Source organism: Tursiops truncatus, chromosome 20, assembly GCF_011762595.2.
Source record: "Tursiops truncatus isolate mTurTru1 chromosome 20, mTurTru1.mat.Y, whole genome shotgun sequence".
In the NCBI taxonomy this organism is placed as follows: Eukaryota; Metazoa; Chordata; class Mammalia; order Artiodactyla; family Delphinidae; genus Tursiops; species Tursiops truncatus.
The window spans coordinates 41392803-41416156 of record NC_047053.1 but is presented as its reverse complement, the minus strand read 5'-3'; the positions used below and the strand labels follow the sequence as shown (position 1 = coordinate 41416156).

At 55.9% G+C, this 23354-nt stretch overlaps 1 protein-coding gene and 1 long non-coding RNA gene across 11 annotated transcripts in view; one reads left to right on the top strand and one right to left on the bottom strand.

The window, feature by feature from the left end:
* Positions 1 to 1560: 1560 nt before the first annotated feature.
* The window catches only part of ARHGAP27 (Rho GTPase activating protein 27), a 32155-nt gene continuing 10361 nt past the window's right edge, over positions 1561 to 23354 (top strand). The window contains exons 1-3 of one of the 10 annotated variants that reach the window (XM_073797095.1): positions 1561 to 1870; positions 2802 to 2934; positions 4224 to 4898. In XM_073797095.1, coding sequence (XP_073653196.1) covers positions 4242 to 4898 — 657 coding nt within the window. In that variant the 5' untranslated portion in view covers positions 1561 to 1870; positions 2802 to 2934; positions 4224 to 4241. Of the gene's footprint in view, positions 1871 to 1936; positions 2183 to 2801; positions 2935 to 4161; positions 4899 to 19454; positions 19726 to 23354 lie in introns of those variants that run through there. The other 9 variants (XM_033847305.2, XM_033847304.2, XM_033847303.2 and 6 more) reach the window with 9 other exon arrangements.
* Positions 16155 to 19208, bottom strand: LOC117309473 (uncharacterized). Its single transcript, XR_004523812.1, has 2 exons — positions 18956 to 19208; positions 16155 to 16834 (listed from the first exon to the last, which is right to left on the bottom strand). It is a non-coding gene; the product is annotated as an uncharacterized lncRNA (long non-coding RNA).

Genomic DNA, 23354 nt, shown 5'->3' with positions numbered 1-23354 from the left:
TGGTCTGGTTTCTGAATCTTTTTTTTTTTAATATGTAATTCGGTTATTTTATTTATTTGTTTGTTTATTTAGGCCGTGCCACCTGGCATGCAGGATCTTAGTTCCCCAGACCAGGGATCGAACCCAGGTCCCCTGCAGTGGAAGCGCAGAGTATCAACCACTGGACCGCCAGGGAAGTCCCTGGTTTCTGAATCTTAATGCTGCCACTGACTGGGGGAGACCACAGGCCCTCAGTTACCATCTGATAGCCGCCTCTGCTCTCTTGTCAGTCAAACCGTAGGCAACGGAGGGCAGGAGGAGGGTGGTTATTGGTAAACATTTGCAAGCAGGGGGCTTGTGTGCCAGGAGTGGGCATGGAGAAGAGGGGAAGTAATTCTTCAGTCTACCCCCGACCCTTGCCTCTCCCCGGAGTCAGCCCCCCTCCCCCACCGTGGGGTAGGATTTCAGGGCCTTTGGGGAGCTTTACTTACATACACTCCTATAACTAATGAAGCTGATGCCTGAAATCCCACCGTGATGACTTCTTTCCTGTTCCTTAAATGTCAAAGCACAGACTCCTGACGCTGGAACATGTGAAACCATTTTCCACAGGGTTATCCAAGGCAAGAGAAGGGGCTCAGGAAGGAAAGGTTTGTGAGCAGGGCCCGATTCAGGGCTCATGGTTTTAGGGCTCAATGTGGCCTTTACTTGGCTGCCAACTTTCCTCTGAAGTTCCAGAAGAAGTCCCAGGGGTGGGGGTGGGGGGCGCCTGCAGTGGGAAGCCCGCCACTGCCCACTGTAAAGACAGAAGAAGGAAACAGAGTAATTCCCAGGGAAATCAGGTTGCAGGAAAATGGGACTGAAAGATTCAGGTCTGCAGTTTCCTGTCCTTGAAGATGCCTCTCGGCCTTCGAGGGACCACTCACTCTCCGCCCACTGCACGAGCCCCAGCTTCCGTCAAGGGCAGGCAGTGGTGGGCTCCGAGGAAACCTGAGGGACCTGGTGCGCGGGCTAGAGGCGGCGGGCCCAGAGGAGGGCCAGGAGCACATGACCTGTGTGCTGCCTTTGGACTCAATCCTCCATCCTTAGCAAGGTGTTTCTGAGAACACTTGTGTCTCCCTTCCCCCTCCTGCCTAAAGGAGGATGGGGGAGTGGGGATTGGAGACCTCAATTCAACCCCAAAGAGGAGGACAGCTCACCTCATAATAAAATTAGTGGTAATAACTAATGTAATGTGTGTTCTTAGAACGTGATCATAACAATACATCTGCTTAGTGCATCTCATTTAATCTTCACAACAATCCTATGAAGTAGGTGTTATAATCCCCAGTTTATAGGAAAGAAAACTGAGATGCAGAGATAAGGTGAGCATCTTGCGTTCAAGCCCCAGGAGCCTGCTCTGAGCTTATCCTACGGACAGATTGGAGGAGGCCCTCCTCCCCCACAAGGATCAAGGCAGGGCAGTGGGGGAACGGGGTGGGGTAGAGCAGTGGAGGGAAATCTGGCCAGCAGTTGGTGAGAAGGCCTCCTCCCCTCTCATCCCACCATCCTGGTTCTGCTGTCTCCACCTCCGGGAGACCGCCAGGTGTGGCCCAGGATCCCGGGAGGTGCAGGGGAAGGGGTGGCGCCTCTGCTCCTCGGGCGCTGGCCCGTCCCAGAGGGGACAGGAAGCCAGGACACCGGGGATTGTCTCTCGGAGCCGCAACCCCAGTCCGGGAGGAAGTTCTGCCGGGTGCTCTCCGCCGGTGCCTCCCTCGCTATATTGTTGAACAGGAAACAGGGCAGCGTGGGAGCAGGGCGGTGGAGGAGGGAGCGCCGGACGCCGAGCCCCCGCGCGGCTGCCAGGACAAGTGGAGGCGAGGCCAGCGGTCGGACACCCCGAGGTGCCAGGGTAGGGCCGGACTGGGCGGGGGTGCTGATCTGGGGCGGGGAAGGGGACCGCAGGTGGCGGGTCCTCACCCGGGAGCATCGCGAGCCAGCCCCTTCGCACTGCGCTGGAGCCTGAGCTGCGCGGGCTCGGAAGGAGGGCCGCGCGGGACGGATCTTCCCCTCCCCCGGGAGGAGGTGGGAGGCGAAGGGCTGCCCTCCGTCCCGGGGCAGGAGGGGCGCAGGCCCAGGCCCCCAGCTTCGACCCAGGCGTTGGCGCCGCTGTGGCTCTTGTCTGTCTCCCGGGCAGTGGACGCAGTGCACCTCCTGGTGATGGGTCCGTCCTCGCGCTCCAGGGATCCTCCCAGCTCCCCCATCCCTTCCGTTCTCTTAGCTCCCCCAGGGTCGGGGAAGGAGCCGAGGGTTGGGTCCCCTCCCCACCCAGCCAGTGACCCTGCGTTCCGGGGAGCGTCCCTGCGGTGGGAACCCCGCTCCAAGTTTTGCCAGGCCCGGCCGAGTTGCGTTCGGAAAGAGCCTGGGGAGGACGTAGATGGGACGGGAGCGGGTAGTGCCTGCAATCCGCACAGTTCAGGATGCAAATGGCCTTGCTCGGATTGGGAACGCCCCGGCAAGACTGCAAGCCCGGGTCGAACAGCCCCTAAGCAGCGCGCCCGCGGGACGCAGAGGCTCGCGGACAACGAATGTCGCGCGTAGGGGTGGAGCGGGGCAGGGTCGGGACCCTACCCTCCCTTGGATCCGCTCGCGACCCTCCAGCGCCCCTTCGGTCGCAGCCCTCCCTGCCCCTGCCCCTCCCTCTGGCCTTCTCCTGCCCCGGGCCCCGCCCCCAAAGTCCCCACCGGCCCAGGCAGATTTCTTTAGGCTCCTCCTCGCCCCTCCCAGACACAGCCGCTTTGGGAACTGAAGGCAGCCCTCTCCTTCTTTGCTCTCCTCGCCAGCTCCTCCTTCCCGAGGTCTCTCCAGCCTAGCTCTTTGAAGCCCCGCCCAAGGAGATGGCAGGGGCCTAACCTGCATGCATCCGCCGGCTCCGCCCAGCCAGCCCATGGGCTCCTTGAGGTCAGCCCTGCCGACGTGAGTGAGCGCGGGGGTCCAGGGGAAGGTGGTGAGAAGTGGTGTCCCCCCCCTAGGGTTTGGTGGCTTAGCTCCCGTCAGCTCAAGGACCCCGCCTCCAGGGCCCAGTGTGCTTAATGACTCAGTTTACACCCCTTCCCCATCGGGGAAAGCTTGAGAAGGAGAAGGAGCGCTACACCAGACCAGACCTTGTGCCTTGGATCCCTCAGCCTCAGCAAGAGGCCGAGCTCCCAGCTGCTGGTCCCAGGTCACCTTTGTGGGTCAGTAGGTGTGGTCGATGTAAAGGCTTGGAGGGACCAGCCACACAGGCAGGCTTACAACTGGGCTCTGACTCCCTCCCCCAACATACCAAGGGCCAGACTGAGCTGGCGTGGAGGGGGTCGTGTTGTGGTGATCACTCCAGGAGAGCTTTGGAGGTCCCTGGTTACACCTCACGGGTAGTCACTGTCCCAAAGTGCATTCCCTAGGGGCCATTCTCATGGGGCAAAGTAGAGATCACAGGGCAGGGGGGCAGGCCGCAAGGCCGAGCCTCTCTCGGGAGGTGGAGATGGGAGCCAGAGAGCAGGGGGCGGTGCCGGTCGGTCTGGGCTGGCCGGACTCCGGGTTCACGTCTGCGGCAAAGCCGCCGGGGAAGGAAAGAGCAACCGAGAGAACCGGTTCCCCCGGCCTTGGCAGTTGCGGCCCCTTACGCCAAGGCCCTTGGACTAAGCGGGGCAGGGACACTCCCAGACTAGAGCAAAGCGGGGGCCGCTCCTGGAGCCCGCGCCCCAACCCTGTTCCCGCGGCCTTGGGCGCACACGCCTGGGGAGTGGGGTGCCAAGGACGCGATTCCCTGAGGGCTAGAAGCGTCGGGGAGGGGTGGGACGGGGGTAATGGAATGAGCTATTCTTCCCACTTCACAGACGCGGAAACTGAGGCCTAGTCAACTTTTAGGCAAACGTGGTGTCGACTTTATCGCGGGCAATCACCCCCATCTCTTTGAGCCAAAGCTTCCCTGGCTGTAAAGCTGAACCAGTATTACTCACAATCTCCCCACCAAGGGATAGAATTTTACTATCAACCAAGAGAATGAAAGGGCTGTCTTAATTCCATCACTGAGTGTAAGAATGAGAACCTTAGAGGTTATTTTATCCAAGTCCCCCGTTTTAGAGATAGGAAAACTGAGGCCTGAACGTACACAAACGATTGTAGCTTCGGTACTCGAACCCAAGTTTTCCGTCTCCCTAGTGCGGTGCGCTTCCCGGCTCGGCGGCCCTGACCTCCGCGCCCCTCCTCCTCGTTGCCCACAGGGACACGCCGCGGCCACGATGGCGGCGGACGTCGAGGGGGACGTGTACGTGCTGGTGGAGCATCCCTTCGAGTACACGGGCAAGGACGGGCGCCGCGTTGCCATCCAGCCCAACGAGCGCTACCGCCTGCTGCGCCGCAGCACGGAGCACTGGTGGCACGTGCGCAGCGAGCCCGGCGGCCGCCCCTTCTACCTGCCGGCGCAGTACGTGCGCGAGCTGCCTGCCCTCGGCCACCCTGCCCCCGCCCCGCAGCCGCCCGCGCGCCTTCCGGGTCCCGCAGACCCCGAACCGCTCTCCTATGACTACCGCTTCGTGAGAGCGTCGGCGCCCGCCGGTCCCGACGGCGCGCCCGCCGAGCCCCGGGGCCGCGCGGGCTCCATGTGCGGCCTAGCTCGGCGCGGCGCAGCAAGCCAGCGCCGAAGCCTGGCGCCCTGCCTGCCCGCCTGCCTGTACACGAGGCCCATGGCACCTGTGCGGCCCGCGCAGTCTTTGGACGACCTGGCCCGCACCGCCGCGCCCCCTGCCGGTCTCCTCGGGAGCGGGGGCAGCCTCAAGGCCTGCAGCGTGGCGGGCTCTTGGTTGTGCCCGCGGCCTCTGGCGGGCAGCAACTCCGAAAACGTCTACGAGGCCATCCAGGACGTGCGCGGCCAGCCGCTGGAGCAGCACCCGGAGCAGGTACGCCATGGGGAGCCGGGAGCGGGCAGACGGGCGGGAGTTACGCGCGCCGCGAGTGGCGGCCCTAGGAGACCCGCTCAGTCTTGCATCGGGCTCCACGGAGCAGCAGTGTCCGCCGGCTTTGGACCGCTCACGCCGAGCCTAACTTTACTCAACTACGAAACGAGAGGGGTACAGGCTTACTAACGATCTCTTAGCTGCAATTCCCAAATGTCAAAGCTCCCTGGAGCCCAAAGGGTTTTTGTAACTCAGCTGATGGCAAACTTTGACTTGAACCATGTGCGGCCGTGGACGGTCTTAATTTATCCCATTTAGTGTGAATATTCAAGTTTTGCTGCAGAAGTGCAAATAAACCCGATTACAGGCTGCTGCCCAAGCCTTGCAGGGAGAGTTATGTCACCTGTGGCAGGTGTGTGCGCCGGTTATCCTTCTAAAATCCGAACCATTCCAAAACGTATCCAGAATGAAATAGGGGACTGTGGACCTGCCGCCGCCGGCTCTACCTGCCTCGCCTTTCTCACATGAGCTTGGGCGTCGGAGGAGATAATGGATGTGAAAGTCAGGGGTCTGCTTCCTTCCTTTTTTGACTGGTTCCAACATTTTAGTTCCTTTTTTTTTTTTTTTTTGTAATTTTGATGGTTTTGTTTCAGAAAGAAGTCCAGTTATCGCGAGGATGTTCTTTTTGCCTCAGAATTCGGTTATGTAAATTTGGGAAATTTAAAATTTTTATTTAAATATCATTTAAAATAAGAGCACCTTTTAAAAACTCTTACATCCTCAGAATACTTCGGCGGCCTGGACTTCTTCAAGTTTACGGACTTTTCAGGGAGAGGTGGGGGCGTGGAGGGCACAGGCCCCCTCTGACATGTGCCACATCTGACAGCTGTGTAATTATGGGCAATCCACTTCCTCTCTCAGGGTCTCAGTTCGTGTTTAGATCAAGGGGGTAGGGGATGGATGACCCCTGAAGCTTGTGAGTCTCTGATTTCCTTCTTTGGACCCAGTATGATTACAATAAATATTGATGCCTGCCACGTTCAGGGACTGAGTCTGGGAAGAAAGAGGCACCGTCCCCATCTGTGAGTTCCTGGGTCTTCCCTCCGCCCGGTCTCGTTATGGTGCAGTGTTCAGGATTTGAGGCAGAGACTCGAATTTGACTCTGCTGGGTCACCTGCCAGCTCCTGACAAGCCGCTTCATTCCCCTGGCCACGATGCCCTCTTGTGTACATGCAGAACAATACCAAAGGATTCGAGGCGTTGAGAGCCTTAAACGAGGTGAAGTGTGGAAGTGCTTGGCACGTAGTAGGCGGTCAGCCAAGACCGGCTGAGGTCCCACTGGGTGTCTTTTCCTCCGGGTGCACGCCACCTTTGCTAAGGTTTCTGCAAGGACCAACCCGCCCCCTGGTGGCCAGAGCGGAGAACAGCATGCGGTGGGTGGGAAAGGAGATCGGGACCCAGACCCGGAGCTGGGAGAGTTGCGAGGGCGGAGCAGGGATGGGGCGAGTCCTTCAGCCAAGCTCCTCTGGAATACATGGCTGGATGCCAGCACCCCTTCCCTGGCGCCCCTCCGTTTACTGAGCAGGCTCTCGGCGGCACACTCCGGGGCCTTTCCACATTCTCTGTCCTTGTGATGGTGGGAATGTCTGTCTGGCCCTTGGAGGTGCACTCCTCGATCCTTGAGGTGGGGGACTGGCCTTTCTCTCTGAACCCCAGCACCTGGCATAGGGCCTGGCCCAGAGCCTTGCCGAATGTGTTGAAGAGGGACGAGGAGAGCCAGCCCCCTTACCATGAACCGGGGCTCTGCAGGTCTGCCCAAGGGGCTCCACCCATGAGCCCAGGACCAAGATGGGAGAAAGAGGGAGAGGAGACACCACCACCCCACCCCACTCCCCGCATCCTGGTACCTCCTGAGAAGAGAAATCACCCCAGGAGCCAGGGTCACTGCCCTTTCTTTCTCTAGCTGCGGCAGCTGCAGTGGTGTATTAGGAGTATGTGGACACAGGTGATGATGGGGGTAGCGCTTGTACAGGGAGGAACTGGGGTGTCTCCCAGACACCTGGGTTTTGGCAGAGAGGCTCTGCCCAGTCCCACTTCTGGCCCTAATTCACTGTGTGACCTCAACAAGTCACTTAGCATCTCTGGTCCTGTTTCCTCCCCTGTGTAATGGGTATAATACCACACTCCCTGTGACTGTGCTTTATTCGAGTGTCAGCTGTGGGCTTCCCTTGACACCCCATCCCTGACAAACTCCAGGGGTGGGCAGATGGTTCCCTCCTGGGAAGGAAATCCCACCCTGCTCTCAGTTGTTCAAGATAGCATTTAGAGAAGTAGTTTCCTGAAAGGTGAGCCTGCCTGTTTTCTCCTTGGAGGATGCAGGAGAAGCAGGTCCTACCTTTCCCCTCCATTCACTACATGTGAATTGACTGAACACCTGCCAAGCACCAGGTGGGCCTTTGGATCTAAAGGTGACTGAGGCACAGATCCAGCTCTGAGGGGTTCGCTGTCTGGGATGGGAGATTGGGAGGAGGGGACTTCAGTGCCTGACACAGGCCACCTGTAATGGAGCTACACTCGGGGTGCATGGGCAGAGGTGGAGGTGCGGGAAGATGCGGCACCTCTGGGGCCTTACAGCTGGGGCTCAGGAATGGGGGCTTGGGGTCGGGAGTGGATGGTGTCTTGCCGAGCCGGGGCTCATGGGCTCTCGCCAGGAATTTGGACTTTATCCTGCAGCTGTTGGAAGGCTTTCAGCAGAGAAGGGAGGGGGATTGAGGAAAAACCCCTGTGGCTGGGCCTTGGAGAATGACGAGGACCTTCATGGTCTCCCAGGCACGCAGTGATAATGGGAGATTTGGGAGGTAGACTTGGCGGGACCTGGTGGCTGATGGGTCGGCGGGGGGTGGTGGGAAATCAGGAGGAGCTCCAGTCTCCCAGTCTGCACTCTGGGGCAGACAGTGGTGCTGTTCACAGCTGGGATAACTGGGGAGGAAGGGGTGGAGGAAAGACGCGGTGCCCACTTTGGCCCTGCCTGGTCCAGTAGGCAGTCGGATAGCTGGGGCTGCCATCCAGGAGGAGACCTTCAGTCTGTGATGGAGGAGCCATGGGTGTGGAGAGAATGTGGACTTGGGGAATGGAGCACCTGAACAGCCTTGGGGCTATTGCATTTGGGTGACTGACAGAGGGAGGAGAGAGGATCATAAGGGGAAAGAACAGTCAGGGAACAAAGAGAAAAAGCAGGAGAGTGCTGACCCAGAAGCCGAGGGGAAGTGTCCAGAGAAAAGGGAAGTTAGATGAAGGCCATCGAACATTTATCGGTAGTGGCCACCAGAAGGTCAGCGGCCACCTTATCAGAAGCTGGTCAAGGGGTCAAGGGGTTGCTGAAGGCAGAGAGCAAAGGGCCAGAGAAATGAGGGTGAGGACACAGGTAGCATGTAGACAACTCTCAGAAGCTTAGCAGGGAGGGGGACCCGTGTGGTCAGATGCGGGTGCAGATCTAGGGTGGAGACTCCCCCAAATCTCAGTGAAAGGGCAGGAAGAGGGGGAGGCTGAGGATGGTGCGGAGGTCGTTGAAGGGATGAGATCCCAGGAGAAAGGAGTGAGGGAGGGACCCAGAGCAGAGGGGAAGGGACCTACTTCCTCTGAGGAGGAGCAAGGATGTGTGCATGGAGGTGACATGGGGTCATTGGCGGGGTAGGAACAGTGTCCACTTGATGGGCCATTGGACAGGGGGAGATGGTGGCGAGGAGGGCAGGACAATTGGCAGAGGCAGGGACTGTCCCCGCCACAGGAGAGGAGCCTGTACCACGTGGGGCATTTCATAGCCTCGTCATTAACCACTCACTTGGCTGGGGAAGCACACAGTGAGCGTCTAGCGTGTGCTGGCCACCGGGCCACAAAGCATGGTAAGACATGACGGTCCCTGTCCCAAAGGGGCTAACGGTCCTGTGGGCTCTCAAACACTCATCCTCCCAGCAGCCCGGGAGCAGGCATGGGTACCCCCCCATGTTTGTCCCGAGTGCAAACAGAGGTTCAAAGAGCTTTAGTGACTGGCCAAAGGCCACACGGCCAGGGGGTGGCTGCTTCCAGATCAGCTGCAGGCCTCCAGACCCCAAACCCCACCCTTACCAGGCCCAGTCTCAGCCAGGCGGCTTTCGGGCTTGGCCACTGTGCTCAGCAAGGACAGTACAAGCCCAAGGCAAGCAAGGGCTCACTTTGGGGTACTTTTTGGCGGCACCGCGTGGCTCGCGGGATCTTAGTTCCCTGACCAGGGATTGAACCTGGGCCCCGGCAGTGGAAGCGCCGAGTCCTAACCCCTGGACCGCCAGGGGATTCCCAAGTGTTCACTTTTCTGTGTGCTCCGTATGTGCCCAGCCGTGGGCATGGGGGCACGGAGGAGGCAGGGATTCCAAACGCTCCCCTTGAGAATGAGATGCCCCGGGAGGGGGCAGAAGCACACCCTTCTGAGGCGGGCGGGAGGTGAGCTGGAGGACTGTATCCCCGCCAGCCATGCACACCCGCCGGGAGGCGCCCTGAGGGCCCAGGGAGGCCCGGTGAGGAAGGGGCCTCTGAGACTCCTCCCCGGTGGCTGCTGCGGGGTCGCCCCTGGGCGATGGGCCGTCCTGACTCTGGGATTTCAGGGTGTGGTCACCATCGCTGCCCCAAGCTGACTCAGAGGTGGGAAGGCCCAGGCCGGCCACCCGGACTGGAGCCCGCCCCTGCTGCCGGGGCATTGGCCCCAGGGAGGAAGGCGTTACAGCCCTGGCCTCTGCAGCTGCTTATGCAAACAGCCCAGGAGGCACCGCACCTGAGCGGGTTCTGGACTGGAAGGAACCCCAGGGCCCTCGTTGCTCCCTCCTCCTCTGCCAGGAACCGTGAGTGACCTTTCGCCTCCCAAGGAGCTGGGACCCTGGGGGGAGGAGGGGCGTGCCACAGCGGTTTTCCCACTCTCTCCCCGACTCCCCTCCCGGCCTTTCCCTGTACCCTAGAACCCACCCGGTGACCCCTGCTGCCAGGTGCCCCACTCTCCTCTCTGGATCCCAGCCCTGGCACGCACTCCCTGGGACAGACTCCAGGGGCAGCCCCAGGCAGCTGTGATGGAGATAAGGGAACTGGCCTTGGGCTGACCCACCTGGATCCCCCTTTGGGACCAGCCAGGGGGCCTTCTAAAACGGGGGGCTGGTAAGAACAGGGGAGCCGAGGCCAAGCGAAGGACCTAATGAGTCCCCTTGTCCATACGCCCTCCTTCCAACACCTCAGCCCACCCCGACCCAGGAAGGGCAGCTGCCCTGGGGTGGCCCAGCTGCTTTCTTGACACCTGGCCTGAACTTACCCTCCCCATGACTCACCTGCAGCCCCAGGCTGGCCCGGGAGCCCCACTGCCCAACCTATGACCTGGTTTGTGAAAGAGCAGGTTCTTGGGGAGCTCCCTTCCATCCTCACCCCACATTCCTGCCCACTGAGAGCCCCCCCGCCCACTGCCCCCAAGGCAGAAAGGAGCAACCTCCCACCCTGCAGACTGTTGTCACTCGGTGATTCCCCCGCTCCCCCAGCCTGGGCCTCATTTCACCCGGTTCCCTTCAGCCCCCAGGCCTCCTGAGACAACCCCGCGGCAAGCCCACCTGCCTCCCCACTTCCTTCCTGGGCTCCGGCAGCTGGCCTCACTCTGTATCTATTTTCTCTGCCCTTCCTAGAGCCGTCGGTCCAACAGTGGGAGGGGTCGGGCAGTTGGTACTGAATGCCAGCCCCGATGGCCAGTCAGTGCCAGGTCCTGGGCATGGGAGAGCCCATGATCATGACCGGAGGTAGCTGATGGTCAGAACATGGTCAAGGTTCCACGGCAGAGAGTTGGGGAGCTTTGGAGCTGGATCTAAGTGGATCCGCAAGGGGACAGTTGATGTTGGTTGGTGTTGAGGGAAATGGGGCTCCCAGCGCTGGGTCCCGCGAAGGGGTGCTTGCTAAAATTCGGAGACTGTTTCCAAATTGAGGAAGGATTGTGGTGTTGAGGGGATTTCCAGAGCTACTGCCTAGGCAAGATGAGGCCTGCAGGACCCTTTGTCCAGCCCAGGCTCTGGGCTCCATGGTGCCGCCCTGCATCCTCTCCTTGCCCTGCCTGCAGGTCCATCGTGAGCATGAAGGTGAGTGGGCCAGGACTCCATGTCTAGGCTTCATGTCTGTCCTGGAGGCTGGGCCCACTTGGGCGGGAGAGAGGAAGCCCAGAAGAGGCCTGCCTCCAGACCCTGCCAGCCGTCTTCACTCCTCATTATACACTGGAGTGCTCCTCGCCTTGTCTGAACTTGTAAATGCCTGTTTCCCTATAAAAATAATTTAACCCCATTGCAAATATTTGGATAAAGGGGTGGGAGGGGGAACTTCAATCTAAAGATTTAGGATTTGGGTTTCTCTCCATCCATTCTGCTTTCCTAGGCTTACATGTTGGGGAGTTTTACAGGCATCCCAGTGTGCTGACGATTATGCTGTACTTTTTCACTTCCACGTTCCTTGATTCAGTAAATGGCAGGTGATGTTACCAGGCTCTGGGAGACAATGAAAAATCAGAGGTGGTCCCTGCCCTCAGGTAGCTTACTGTCCAGGGGGAGAGATTGACAAGTAAATGACAGTTACAGTATTTTGTGGCGAATGTCACTGCACGGTGCTGTGGGGGGCACGTCCGAGAAGCCCCCCTCCCGGGATCTCTCAGGCGAAAGGGAAATCTACAATCCTCCTGTCCAGGGAGGGGATGTCAGAGGTGAATCCTAACGGTTTCTACAGTTCAGCCTCCTGCAGAACCTTCTGGACCTGGTGCTTTTGCAGTGACAGATTTTTTTTTCTTCTTCTCATCAGTGGTAATTAGTCTTTTCAATTTTCCCACTGGTTCTCTAATTAATTTTGTCCTTTTCATATTTTACCGGGAAAGTATTCCTTTTTAAGTTTTCAAAGTTCTCCATAGACCTACAAAAACTGTATATATTTTCTGTTTAAGGGATGTAAGGGTCCATATGTATCAAATCAAGTTTATTGATTATATTATTCAGATACATTTCCTTTGTACGCTTCTTTTTTTGTCTTTTGTTCTGATTCTGATAGAGGTTTATTAAATCTCCCACTCAAATTCTCTCTGTAAATTTATTCTTGTACTTTTTTAAAAAAACTTATTTATTTTTGGCTGTGTTGGGTCTTCGTTGCTGCGCGCGGGCTTTCTCTAGTTGCGGTGAGCGGGGGCTACTCTTCGCTGCGGTGCGCAGGTTTCTCATTGCGGTGGCTTCTCTTGTTGCGGAGCACGGGCTCTAGGCTCGCGGGCTCAGTAGTTGTGGCTCACGGGCTCTAGAGCGCAGGCTCAGTAGTTGTGGCGCACGGGCTGAGTTGCTCCGCGGCATGTGGGATCTTCCCGGACCAGGGCTCGAACCCGTGTCCCATGCATTGGCAGGCGGATTCCTAACCACTTCACCACCAGGGAAGCCCTCTTCTTGTACTTTTAATAGTTTTTGCTTTTTCTGTTTAACTATAATGCTATTGGGAGCATACAGGTTTTGACCGTCCCATCTTCACAAATCGTGCCTTTCTATCATTCTGCCATGTCCCTTTTTATCCTGCTTAGTGCTTAAACCTGAAATTCCACCTTTCTGTTATTAATATGGCCATGCTTCCTTTTTATTTCATTTTATTTTATTTTTTGCACTTGCTGGTCTCTCAGTATCCTTTTATTTTCAACCATTATCATTTTTTTAAGTGTATTTCTTGTACATATCATATCACTGTTTTTTTAAAACCCAAGCTGTCTCTTAATGGGATAATTCAATCTGTTCACATTTCATTTAACAATTGATACACTGTCCTTGATTTTATTACTAATGGTTTATTTTATTTTGTTACTTATTTATTTATTTGGCTGCGCCAGGTCTTAGTTGCGGCACGCGGGGATCTTCGTTGCCGCGTGGTGTCTTTAGTTGTTGCGGCATGCAGGATCTAGTTCCCTGACCGGAGATCAAACCCGGACCCCCTGCATTGGGAGCGTGGAGTCTTAACCACTGGACCATCAGGGAAGTCCCACTAATGGTTTAGTTTACATTTATTGGTTTACCTTGTGGTTTTCTTTTCCCCTTCAGTCAGGTTGCTCTCGATTCCCTTTTTCTCTCCCTGTTAATCTGTTGTCCTGCTGCACTTTGCTCGTCATTAGTGGCTTCTGCTTTTCCCTGGGGTTCCTAATCCAGTGTGTTGTAGAGGATGTGTGTGATGAGAACTCTTTCTCAGCAGCCCATCTGGAGCTCTCAGAGCACTGTCAGTCGGTAGACTTGGGTCTTTTTCCAGCTTAGGGAATCTTTTTGTTACATGATTATTGTTTCTTTTACTTTTTCTTTCCTTTGCATGTTAGCGCTCCTGGCTGGATCCCACCAGTTTCTTATCTTTTCCCTCTTTACTTCCATCTCTATGTGCTTTTGCTCTGAGGTTTGAGGTATTTTTCTGCTTGGTCTCCCAGGCCACACATTTGAATCTCAAGAGTGACTCTCTTCTCCTTCAATTAGTAGTACAACAATATATTTTAAGTTCTAAAATAGTCCTTTTTTTCCTTCTTTTGTGCCTTACTTGAATCTCCTTAAGAGTTTTTATTTTTTGTTCATGTTGTAATTATATTTTCCAGCCCTCTATCTTTCGAATAGCCTCAAGGCATTTTTTGTTTTTGTTTTCTTAAACCAGGTAGTATACTTACATGGGTTAAAAAAAAATCAAAGCAATATTAAAAAGTATATAGCAGGGCTTCCCTGGTGGTGCAGTGGTTGAGAGTCCGCCTGCCGATGCAGGGGACACGGGTTCGTGCCCCGGTCCGGGAGGATCCCACGTGTCGTGGAGCGGCTGGGCCCGTGAGCCATGGCCGCTGAGCCTGCGCGTCCGGAGCCTGTGCTCCGCAACGGGAGAGGCCACAGCAGTGAGAGGCCCGCGTACGGCAAAAAAAAAAAAAGTATATAGCAATAATTCTCACACCGTTGTTTCCATGCCCTGTTCTCCATTGGCTCAAAAGTCACCACTTTTATTAATTCTTTTTCTATTCTTCCAGAGTTTCTTTATACAAACACAAACTGGTATCAATATATATTTGACTGTTTTCTGTCTCTCTTACACAAAGATAGTATGCAGGACACAGGGTCCTATATCTTGTTATTTTTTGCCTTTTTGATTTAACAGTGTATCTTGGAGATTGTACACAGAAAGTATCCTTCCTTATAGCTACATGGTTTCCCATTGTAGGGAGGTATCATAATTCATTTAACCAGTCCACTGTTGATGGACACTTGGATTGTGTCCTATCTTTTGCTATTACAAACAACACTATAATAAATCATCTTTTACAGCTGTACAGGTAAATCGAGGATAAATCCCAGAAGTACAGTTGCTGGGTTGAAGGGTAAACAGTAGGTATTCGTTAGATGTTGCCAAATTGCTGTGGGTGGGGCTTATACCAATTTGCTCTCCCACCAATGCAAATGAGCACGACTATTTCTCCACGGCCTTGCCGACTGAGTGTCATCAAAATTTTGGTTTCTGCCAATCTGACAGGAAAATGTATTATCTTAAGGGAGCTTGAATTTGCATTTCTCTTTCCAGTGAGAATGAGCATCTTTTTACATATTTGAGGACTGTTTGCTTCTCTTTCTCTGTGAATGGCCTGTTCCTATCCTTTCCTCATTTATCTGTTGAATTATTGGTCTTTTTCTTTGTTGATTTCCAGGAGGTCTTTCTGTAGGGAAAATCACCCCTTGTCTATTACATGAGTTGTAATCCCTTGTCAAAGTTTGTCTTTTGACTTTGCTAATGGTAATTTTTGGCCACACAAGTTTTCTTAAAATACATTTATGTAGTCAAATGTATAACTCACTTATTTTATGGCATTTATATTTAGAGTCTTTGTTACTAAGGCTTCCCCCCCCCCACACACACACACCTTTGGCTGCACTACGCGGCATGTGGGATCTTAGTTCCCCAACAGGGATCGAACCCGCGCCCCCTGCATTGGAAGTGCGGAGTCTTAACCACTGGACCTCCAGGGAAATCCCACAAAGGCTTTTTTTTAAAAGAGAATTTTGCTTATATTTTCCTCTCTGAGTATTGTTGTTATGGCTTCACTTTTTTTTTTTTTTTTGCGGTACGCGGGCCTCTCGCTGCTGGGGCCTCTTCCGTTGCGGAGCACAGGCTCCGGACGCGCAGGCTCAGCGGCCATGGCTCACGGGCCCAGCCGCTCCGCGGCATGTGGGATCCTCCCGAACCCGGGCACGAACCCGCGTCCCCTGCATCGGCAGGCGGACTCTCAACCACTGCGCCGCCAGGGAAGCCCTATGGCTTCACTTTTAACATCTGAATCTTTGATCCTTCGGGGGTATGTCTGAGTGGACAGAGTGAGATGTCGACTCACCTTTAATTACCTTTTCTTTCCAGATGGTCCTCCAGTTGTCCCATCCCCCTTTATTGACAAGTTCTCCTTCCTGCCATGATTTGTGATGGCGTCTTTAGCGTGTCCTGCATCCCAGTCGTACTGGGGTCTGATAGCAGTGGCCAGTTTGGTGGCTTTGTTTGTTCCACCTCTCTCCAGCCCCTGGGCCATCAGAGGAGTGGAGTTTATTATGAGTCTTTGCTCATCAGGGCTGGGGGTGAGCTTGGTGGGGGGTCCCTAGAGCAGCGGTGGTCTCTGCCAGTGTGAATTCTCCCTGCCTCCTTGGCAGGCCCAGCCTTAAGGACAGAGGGTGTTTAGCCCACCTGCTTGGCTCCCCATCAGCTCCTGGGGGCAAGGGGTCTGGACAAGGCTCCCCCTGCCTTCACCCTAGGTGAAGTCCCATGGCAGGGGCAGTCTACACCAGGGTCTCCCGGGTCCCAGCTTCTGTCTCAGGACCTCTCACCTGTGCCAGCCAGGTCCTGCCCACTCACCTGCACCAGCTCCCACTTGGTTTGGGCAGTAGAGGGTAGCAGCTGGGAGAAGAAGAGAAGCAGGGCATGTTTAAGCTGCTATATTTCAGAATCCCTGGCCCCAGAACTGTATCTTAAAGGGAGAGAAATTCCTTTGTCTATGACAGATTGGGAATAGGGGAGAGCTGGAAGGGCCGGTCTGTTTGCAGATAAGAAATAATGAATACCTTGTGAAGTAGTAGCACTGAGGATGAAGAATAGAAAAAAAAAAAGTCTGAGGGTTTTTTTTCTTTCTATTACGAAATTTTTCAAACATACAAAAAAGAAAAAAGAATACTGAAGTGAATATAATTATACTTATTAGCTAGATTCAACAGTTACCGTTTTCCATGTTCTATCTTTTTTGCCAAGAATAAAATTATAAAAGTTACAAATGCCAGAGTTCATTATATTTCACCCTTGAAAACTTCAGCACGCACCTCTTAAAAATGATCAAAAATGATCTTTTTCTCTATCACCATGATACCATTATTATATCTAACAAAATTAACATTAATGCTTTAATATCCTCTAAGATCCAAGCCATAGTCAAATTTCCCCCATTATCCTGAGACAAGTCTCTCACAGCCGGTTCAAACCAGGATCCAATCCTATACGTTCATTGCATTCGGTTGTCTCTTAAATCTCCCTTGACAACCCCCTTCCTTTCCTTCTGCCCTGACACGGACTTGTAAAAGATACCAGACCAGTTGTCCTGTAGAATGTCTGTTTCAGATCTGAATGTTGGCTTCCCTATGGTGATGTTCCCATGCTCCTCTAACCCTGGTGTTACCTGGGGACTGGTAATTCTGAAAGGTTTCCGCAGGCTGGATCGCCAGGGCTCCGAGGCAGGTGATACAAGGAATCAAGGGTGATTCTAGGTTTCTGCTTGAGCAGCAGAGGTGATGCTGAGATGGGGAGGAGAATGAAGATGAACTCGGTGTGTGCATCTTTTCAGTGTACCAAGGCCGTCCTGGGGCGGGGGCAGGGGGGCAGCTGGATTTCTCAACCTGGAGACACAGTTGCAAGTTGTTAAGCTAATAAAGCTGGTTGAGCTCTCCCAGGACAGTAGAGTGAGAAGCAGAGATGAGACACCAAGCACGCGGGAGATGGACACCAAGAGGCTGGGAACAGAGTCCAGAACCAAGGGCACCCAACTGAAACCCCAAACCAGAAAAGCAGAAGTGCAACCCTGCTTTCCTCCCCACGTCCCCATGTGGGGGTGGGAACTCAGGTTCCTGCTTGGCTCTTTTGTACCAGCCAACCCTTTGAGCGGGGGAGAGAATGACAGCCCATTCTATGGATAAAGAAACTGAGGTCCAGAGATTCCAGGGGTTGCCCAGAGAGACACTGAGACGGAGTCTACACAAGAAGCCAGGTCTCTGGACTCTGGCTCCATTCTCTTTTCCCTTTAATTGAATGGAGCTTCTGCCCCAAACCCAGGAGAAGAACCTCACCCCAGGTCCTTGTGTTTGGAATCTCACGCTAAGTGCCTCTCAGGGGGTGGGGCCAGGCATGACTCCCCACTGCACGGTGGTAGGTGTGGATACGGAGTGAGGTCTGGACTCTGTGCTGGAGAAGGTGTGCTCAGAGGAAGGACGGACGCCAGAACAGGGGCGGTTCTGTACACGGCTAAGGCCCTGGGGACAAAGATCACGACTCATTTCCCCCTCCACCCCAGCCCGGGTGGCACAGAGCAGGCTCAGAGGCAGCCGAGGAGTTCCTGTCCCCCCTGCCCCGGCCCCCCTTAGCCAGCCCCTGGGCTCAGTCGCTGGTCTGTGGGCATTTCTTTTGCCTCTGGTCCCAGACAGCTGATAGGATTTTCTGGTTGCACCTGCTTCTGGCCCGATACTTCTGTGAGAGTTTTGGAGAGATGGGCGATATGCAGCTGGCTTGTTGTGTCCCCTTCCCCCCCGCATGTGCCTCTCCAGGCGCGAGGGTGTGGTGAGAGAGGAGGACCCTGCTGGGGAGCCGCTGTGGTCAACACCTCCTCTCCCCGGGGGAGGGGAAGCCCGGGCAGGAGGCCTGAGGAGCCAGCCTCGGTGACCAGGACAGGCCAGAGCTGCGTGGGTTTTGCTCGGTCCCTGAAGTGTGGAGCCGGAGTCCAGAGGGAGACCCCAGGCATGGGAGCCAGGCCTCTTAGAGGGGAGGAGCTGTGGCCGGGGCGCTGCCTTTTCTGTGGTCCCAGCCATCCCCCCACTGTCACTCCTGGTCCCTGCCACAGGGAGACCCTGCTCCCCAATTCCTCCTGTGGGGCCGTGCTGAGGGCCTAGGTTCCCGCGCCTGTCCTCCTGTCTTCCCTCCCCACCCCAGCTCCTCCCTGGTGGCTCAGCTGCTCTGGGATTTGCAGAGCTTCTTCCCTTCTCTGGGGCTTGGCTTCTTCTCTCTTGGTGGCTGTGTGTGTGTGTGTGTGTGTGTGTGTGTGTGTGTGTGTGTGTGTGTGTGTGTGTGTATTCCCTGGCCCTCAGGGTAGGGGCAAGGTGACGCGCCATATGTGTGACAAGTGAGGACTCCAGGCCTCTCTGGGGGATTAGTCTTGCCCCTGGGCTGCTGGCTTCTGAGTTGGGGCACAGGGGATGGTAGTGAAGTGATACTAGAGCCCTGAGGGCAGAGTAGGGCATAGGCCTCAGACTTGCTCTGAATGGGGTCTCCCCAGGTGTTCCACACCCCAAATCTACACCATGCCTGGCTCGACTTGGGTGTCCCTGTCCTGAGCCCACAGTGGGTGCAGGGGAGGAGAGCCTGGGGGATGTGGGCCGGGAAGGAAGGAGAGCCAGGGCTGTGGGGTGAGGGATTGCTGAAATGGGATATGAGGGCCCTGGGATGCAGGTGGGAGGGTGAGGGTCAGAGCGTCCTGGTCAGCCACTGCGGGCGAGCCCGCGGGCTGCCGGGTGGTGGGCACTTGGGGCTGAGGAGGAAGCACCTCTGAGGGGATTAATAAAGACAAGATGGACCCCAAAGGCTCGGAGGAGAGGCCGCAGCTTCTCATCCAGGACCTGCTGTGTCCTCTGTGAGCACCCACCTGGTGAGGAGGTGAAGAGAGGAGAGGCCAGAAGAAAGCTCTTAGGGTAGGGTGGGGTGGGGGGCTAGTCTCTGGGTCCTTGGAGGGCGGGGGAGGGGCCCGGGCGTACCTGCTCGTGTGTGTGGGCACGCAGGTGAGGGTGCACGCATGCGTCTTGGTGACCAAGGCTGGAGGAGGCGGACCCAGGCGGTCAGGCGGGTAGATGGTGGTGTGGCCAGAATCCCGCCTGTCCTCCGCGTGGCTGGAGGGATCCAGACACCAGCTCCCTCCGATACCACGTCTGCCCAGGCCCCTTCCTCTTTGAGACATCCCCCCCCCACACACAAGCTTCCTCTTCTCCATCACATCCTCCCTGGGCCTTGGAGGAGTTGACGGCCACTCGTTGTCCTGTCTACACCAGCCCAGGCCCCAGCACCCAGCTGCCCCCTCTGCCGGCCCCCATATGTGCAGCCCACCCCTCCCCCCTACACGGGCCCAGTGCCGTCCTCTGTGTAGCCTGCTCCGCGTCTGCGTCTGGGCCTGGGTTTCAGAACTCCCTGGTAATCAGAGCACTGAGCGGGGTGGTCAGTGGTTTCCCTGGACATAAAATACCCCTGCCCCGAGGTACCCCTACCCGACTCCACCCCACCCTGTCTCAGGAGGCTTCCTTCTCAGGCAGCATTTCCGCAGCCCTGACAGGAAATGGGCTGGAGGCTCAGCCTCCTGCCATCGCAAGACAACTTCTTGTTTCCCTGTTGCCCTGTACCAGCCCTGGGCTTGTGCCCCTTAGCTCCACCCCCAAAGCCTTCCCAGGGCTCCATCCCAGCAGCTCAGGGGCACAGGATGGTGGACATCATTGCCAAACTGACCAGGAGGCAGAGTCGGGGCCTGCGGGGACAGGTAGGGGACCCTGGCATTGCGGGGAGAGCTCAGCCTCTGATGGGGATGGCAGAGGGGTCTATGGGGTCAGGGGCTGCCAGTGGGCCTCCATCCTCTGGCCCCACTAGGAGCTGAGGGAGCCTCACGGAGGTGGGACTCCTCCCTTCTTTCCTCTTTCCTTCTCTGAGGCCCCGCCTGTCTGAGAGGGGTGGCATAGGGATGCTGAGAGGTGGTGACCTGCTTCGGGGCTGGGGGGCGGGGAGGGGAGAGGCAAGGCCTGTCACCTGCCTGTGGGCAAGGGGAGGGGACTGGATTTGAGAGGGGCACGGGGGCAGCCGGGCCCCTCTTGGCTCTGTTCTCCGGACTGAGGTGGGAGACCACTTTCTCTTTCCCACTCAGTGTCCCCTGTGTCTCTAACATGACTGGGATCTGGGGCCCAAGAGCCCCTGGTGCCCTAGTCAGACCCCTGTTGACGGGCTGTGTCTGCATCTAGTCTTGGCCTCCAGGAGTTGGGGGAGGGGCGGCAGCCCTGCTCTAACTGGGGAGAGCTCCTCCTTGAAGGCCTGAGGGCCTGGAGGGCCTGGCTTCACCATCTGGCTTCCAGGAGCCAGTCTGAACCTGTCTGAGGCTCTGCCAGGAGAGGGAAGTACCTCTATCTCAGCACTGCGGGGGCTCTACAGAGAGTTCTAGAGTCTGAAAGGGCCTCGGGGCTACTTCAGTCCAGCTCTTTCCACAGCGCTGCAGCGTCCCTAGCAGGGGTTCGACTCTGCTTGCCCACCTCAGACAAAGGCCCCTCACAACCTTCCACAGCTGCCTGTGTCTCTGGGGCAGCTCCAATCCTGAGACTGTGCTTCCCTCCGAGGGGCATTGCCCTGCCCCCGTTTGGCCTCTGATTTGCAGTCTGGAGCTCCCCAGTGTAATTCTGTGTCTTCTCTTCCTGGTGACAGTCACGTGGGGGGGCCTCAACTTCTACCTCCCAAATCTCCTCTATACCGGCTGGGCGTGTTCCTTGTACAAGGCCCCGATCAGCCGGACCAGCCTGGGGCTCCCCGTGGACTCAGAGCCAGGGCCAGCAGCCTGGCCACGTGGAATTCCCCACTCCCAAGAGCCTGTCTCCTTCCTTGGCACCCTTCCAGCCCCTGTCCCCGGGATGAGCAAGGCCGCTGGGGTACAGCTGGGGTGGGTAGGAGGTGTGTCCGGTCATCCACTTTCCTCCACCCGCTGCCCATATCCTGTTCTCCCAAGGATTTCCCTGGTTCCTGTGCCTGAACTCTCATTTTCAGGAAGTTCTTGCTCAAAGCTAACCCCAGTCTCTCCTGCAATATCAGGTGTGTTTGGTTTTTGTTTGTTACTGAAGTTTGGCATGGAATTGACTTGCGTACTCATGCAGTAATTGTTTTTGTTTGTTTGTTTGTTATAAAGCATTTTTTAAAAAATATTTATCTATTTACTTGGCTGTGCCGGGTCTTACTTGCCGCACGTGACATCTTTGCTGTGGCACGTGGGACCTTTTAGTAGCGGCATTCGGAATCCTTAGTTGCGTCACGCGGGCTCTTAGTTGTGGCATGTGGGATCTAGTTCCCTGACCAGGGATTGAATCTGGGCCCCCTGCATTGGGAGCGCGGAGTCTTAACCACTGGACCACCAGGGAGGTCTCAGTAAGTGTTTCTGATGGATCGGCTGTGTGGCTCAGGGCACTGGACCATCTCCTGGGGGTCAACTATGGTCAGTTACATCATCCTGGGTCTTGATCTCAAGAAACTCTTGCCTTTTGGGGGCAGAGAAGTTAGGCAGATGGGTGGACAATGAACGGACCACCAAGGCAGAATGCCATCAGGCCCCAACAGAGCGACAAGCAGAGTTCCAGCGGGTTAGACTTCTCATCCGAGGGAGAAAGCCTCCCCCAGGTGAGGCTTGTGGGCTGAGCACCAGCAGAGGAGCAGGATTTGGACCAGCAGGGAATGCGGAGGGAGGGTGGTGGGTTTCCAGGCTACAGGAACATCTGGAGCAAAGGCATGGGGGTAAGAAGATGCCTTTTGTGTTTGGGGGAGGGTCAGCAGGCCAGTGTGGTTGGAATACAGGATGCCACAGGAGGGCTGTTGTGGACAGAGAGAGAAGTGGTGCGGAAGGTCCCATTTCGGCCACACAGGAGCTTGTGGAGCGAGGGAGAGGAGTGGACTGGTGTACGCAGGTCTTCCTGTCCCCTCCATGCCTGGGGCCCATCACACTGTCTCAAATGGCAACACCCCCTTCTATTTTCGTTTTCTTGTTAGCAGCAGTCATCACTGAGGTGCGGTGCATTTCCCTATCACCCTGCTTGGTGCCCTCCTCACCCCACCACCATTTACACACATATGCGCTAGAGTGTCAGCTCCGCCAGGGCAGATTTGTGTCCATTTGTCCACGGCTGCATTCCCAGTGCCTAGAACAGTGCCTGGCACAGAGCAGGCAGATCTTTGCTGGCCAAGTGAATGTTTTTGTAGGCGCCTGCCCAAGGCCCAGTGAGAGGCTGCCTTGAGCGGGAGGTGCTTCCCCTCTCGAGCAGTTTATAGCAGCAGTCCCCAAACTTTTTGGCACCAGGCACCAGTTTCATGGAAGACCGGGGCAGGAGGGGGGGGAGGTGGGGGATGGTTCAGGCTGTAATGCCAGCTATGGGGAGTGGTGGGGCGCAGCAGATGAAGCTTCGCTTGCTCGCCCGCCGCTCACCTTGGGCTGTGCGGCCCAGTTCCTAACAGGCTGGGGACCACTACCGGTCCGTGGCCAGGGGATTGGGGACCCCTGGTTTATAGCTTAGTGAAGGTGTTACAGCAACAGAGGAACCTCTATGATTTTTTTAAAATTAATTTATTTATTTTTGGCTGCGTTGGGTCTTCGTTGCTGCGCGCGGGCTTTCTCTAGCTGCGGCGAGCGGGGGCCGCTCTTCGTTGTGGTGCGCGGGCTTCTCATTGCGGTGGCTTCTCTTGCTGCGGAGCACGGGCTCTAGGCACACAAGCTTCAGCAGTTGCGGCATGCAGGCCCCAGAGCACGCGGGCTTCAGTAGTTGTGTCACGTGGGCTCAGTAGTTGGGGCTCGCAGGCTCTAGAGCACAGGCTCAGTAGTTGTGGCGCATGGGCTTAGTTGCTCCACGGCATGTGGGATCTTCCCGGACCAGGGCTCGAACCCGTGTCCCTGGCATTGGCAGGCGGATTCTTAACCACTGCACCACCAGGGAAGTCCCTCTATGATTTTTTAAAAAAGATTTATTGCACAAAATTTTGATGCTGCAGAAAAGAAAAATACTAAACAAGACCAAATCCAAGTCCTATAATTACCCTACCCAGAGATGACCTCCGTTAACATTTTGGAGAGTTTCTAAAAACACAAAATTGGAATTGTACTGAGTTTACATTTTTGAAATCTGCTTTTCCCTTGTACCATTATGCATTCTTAGAAAACAGTATTAATCTCCTCGTGCTCTTCTGCTGCCTGGGGTTTGATAGTGTCATTAGTTATCTTTCTGGTGGGTGCTAGGCTGGGGGTGGTGGGCACACAGGAGAAATCTCGGGAGAGATCTGGAACCTGACACCTGAGCTGAGTCCTAAAGAAGGAATAGGAGTCAGCCAGGAGGGGCAGGTTGTGAGGGAGCAGAGGCCTGTAGCAGACACAGCAGA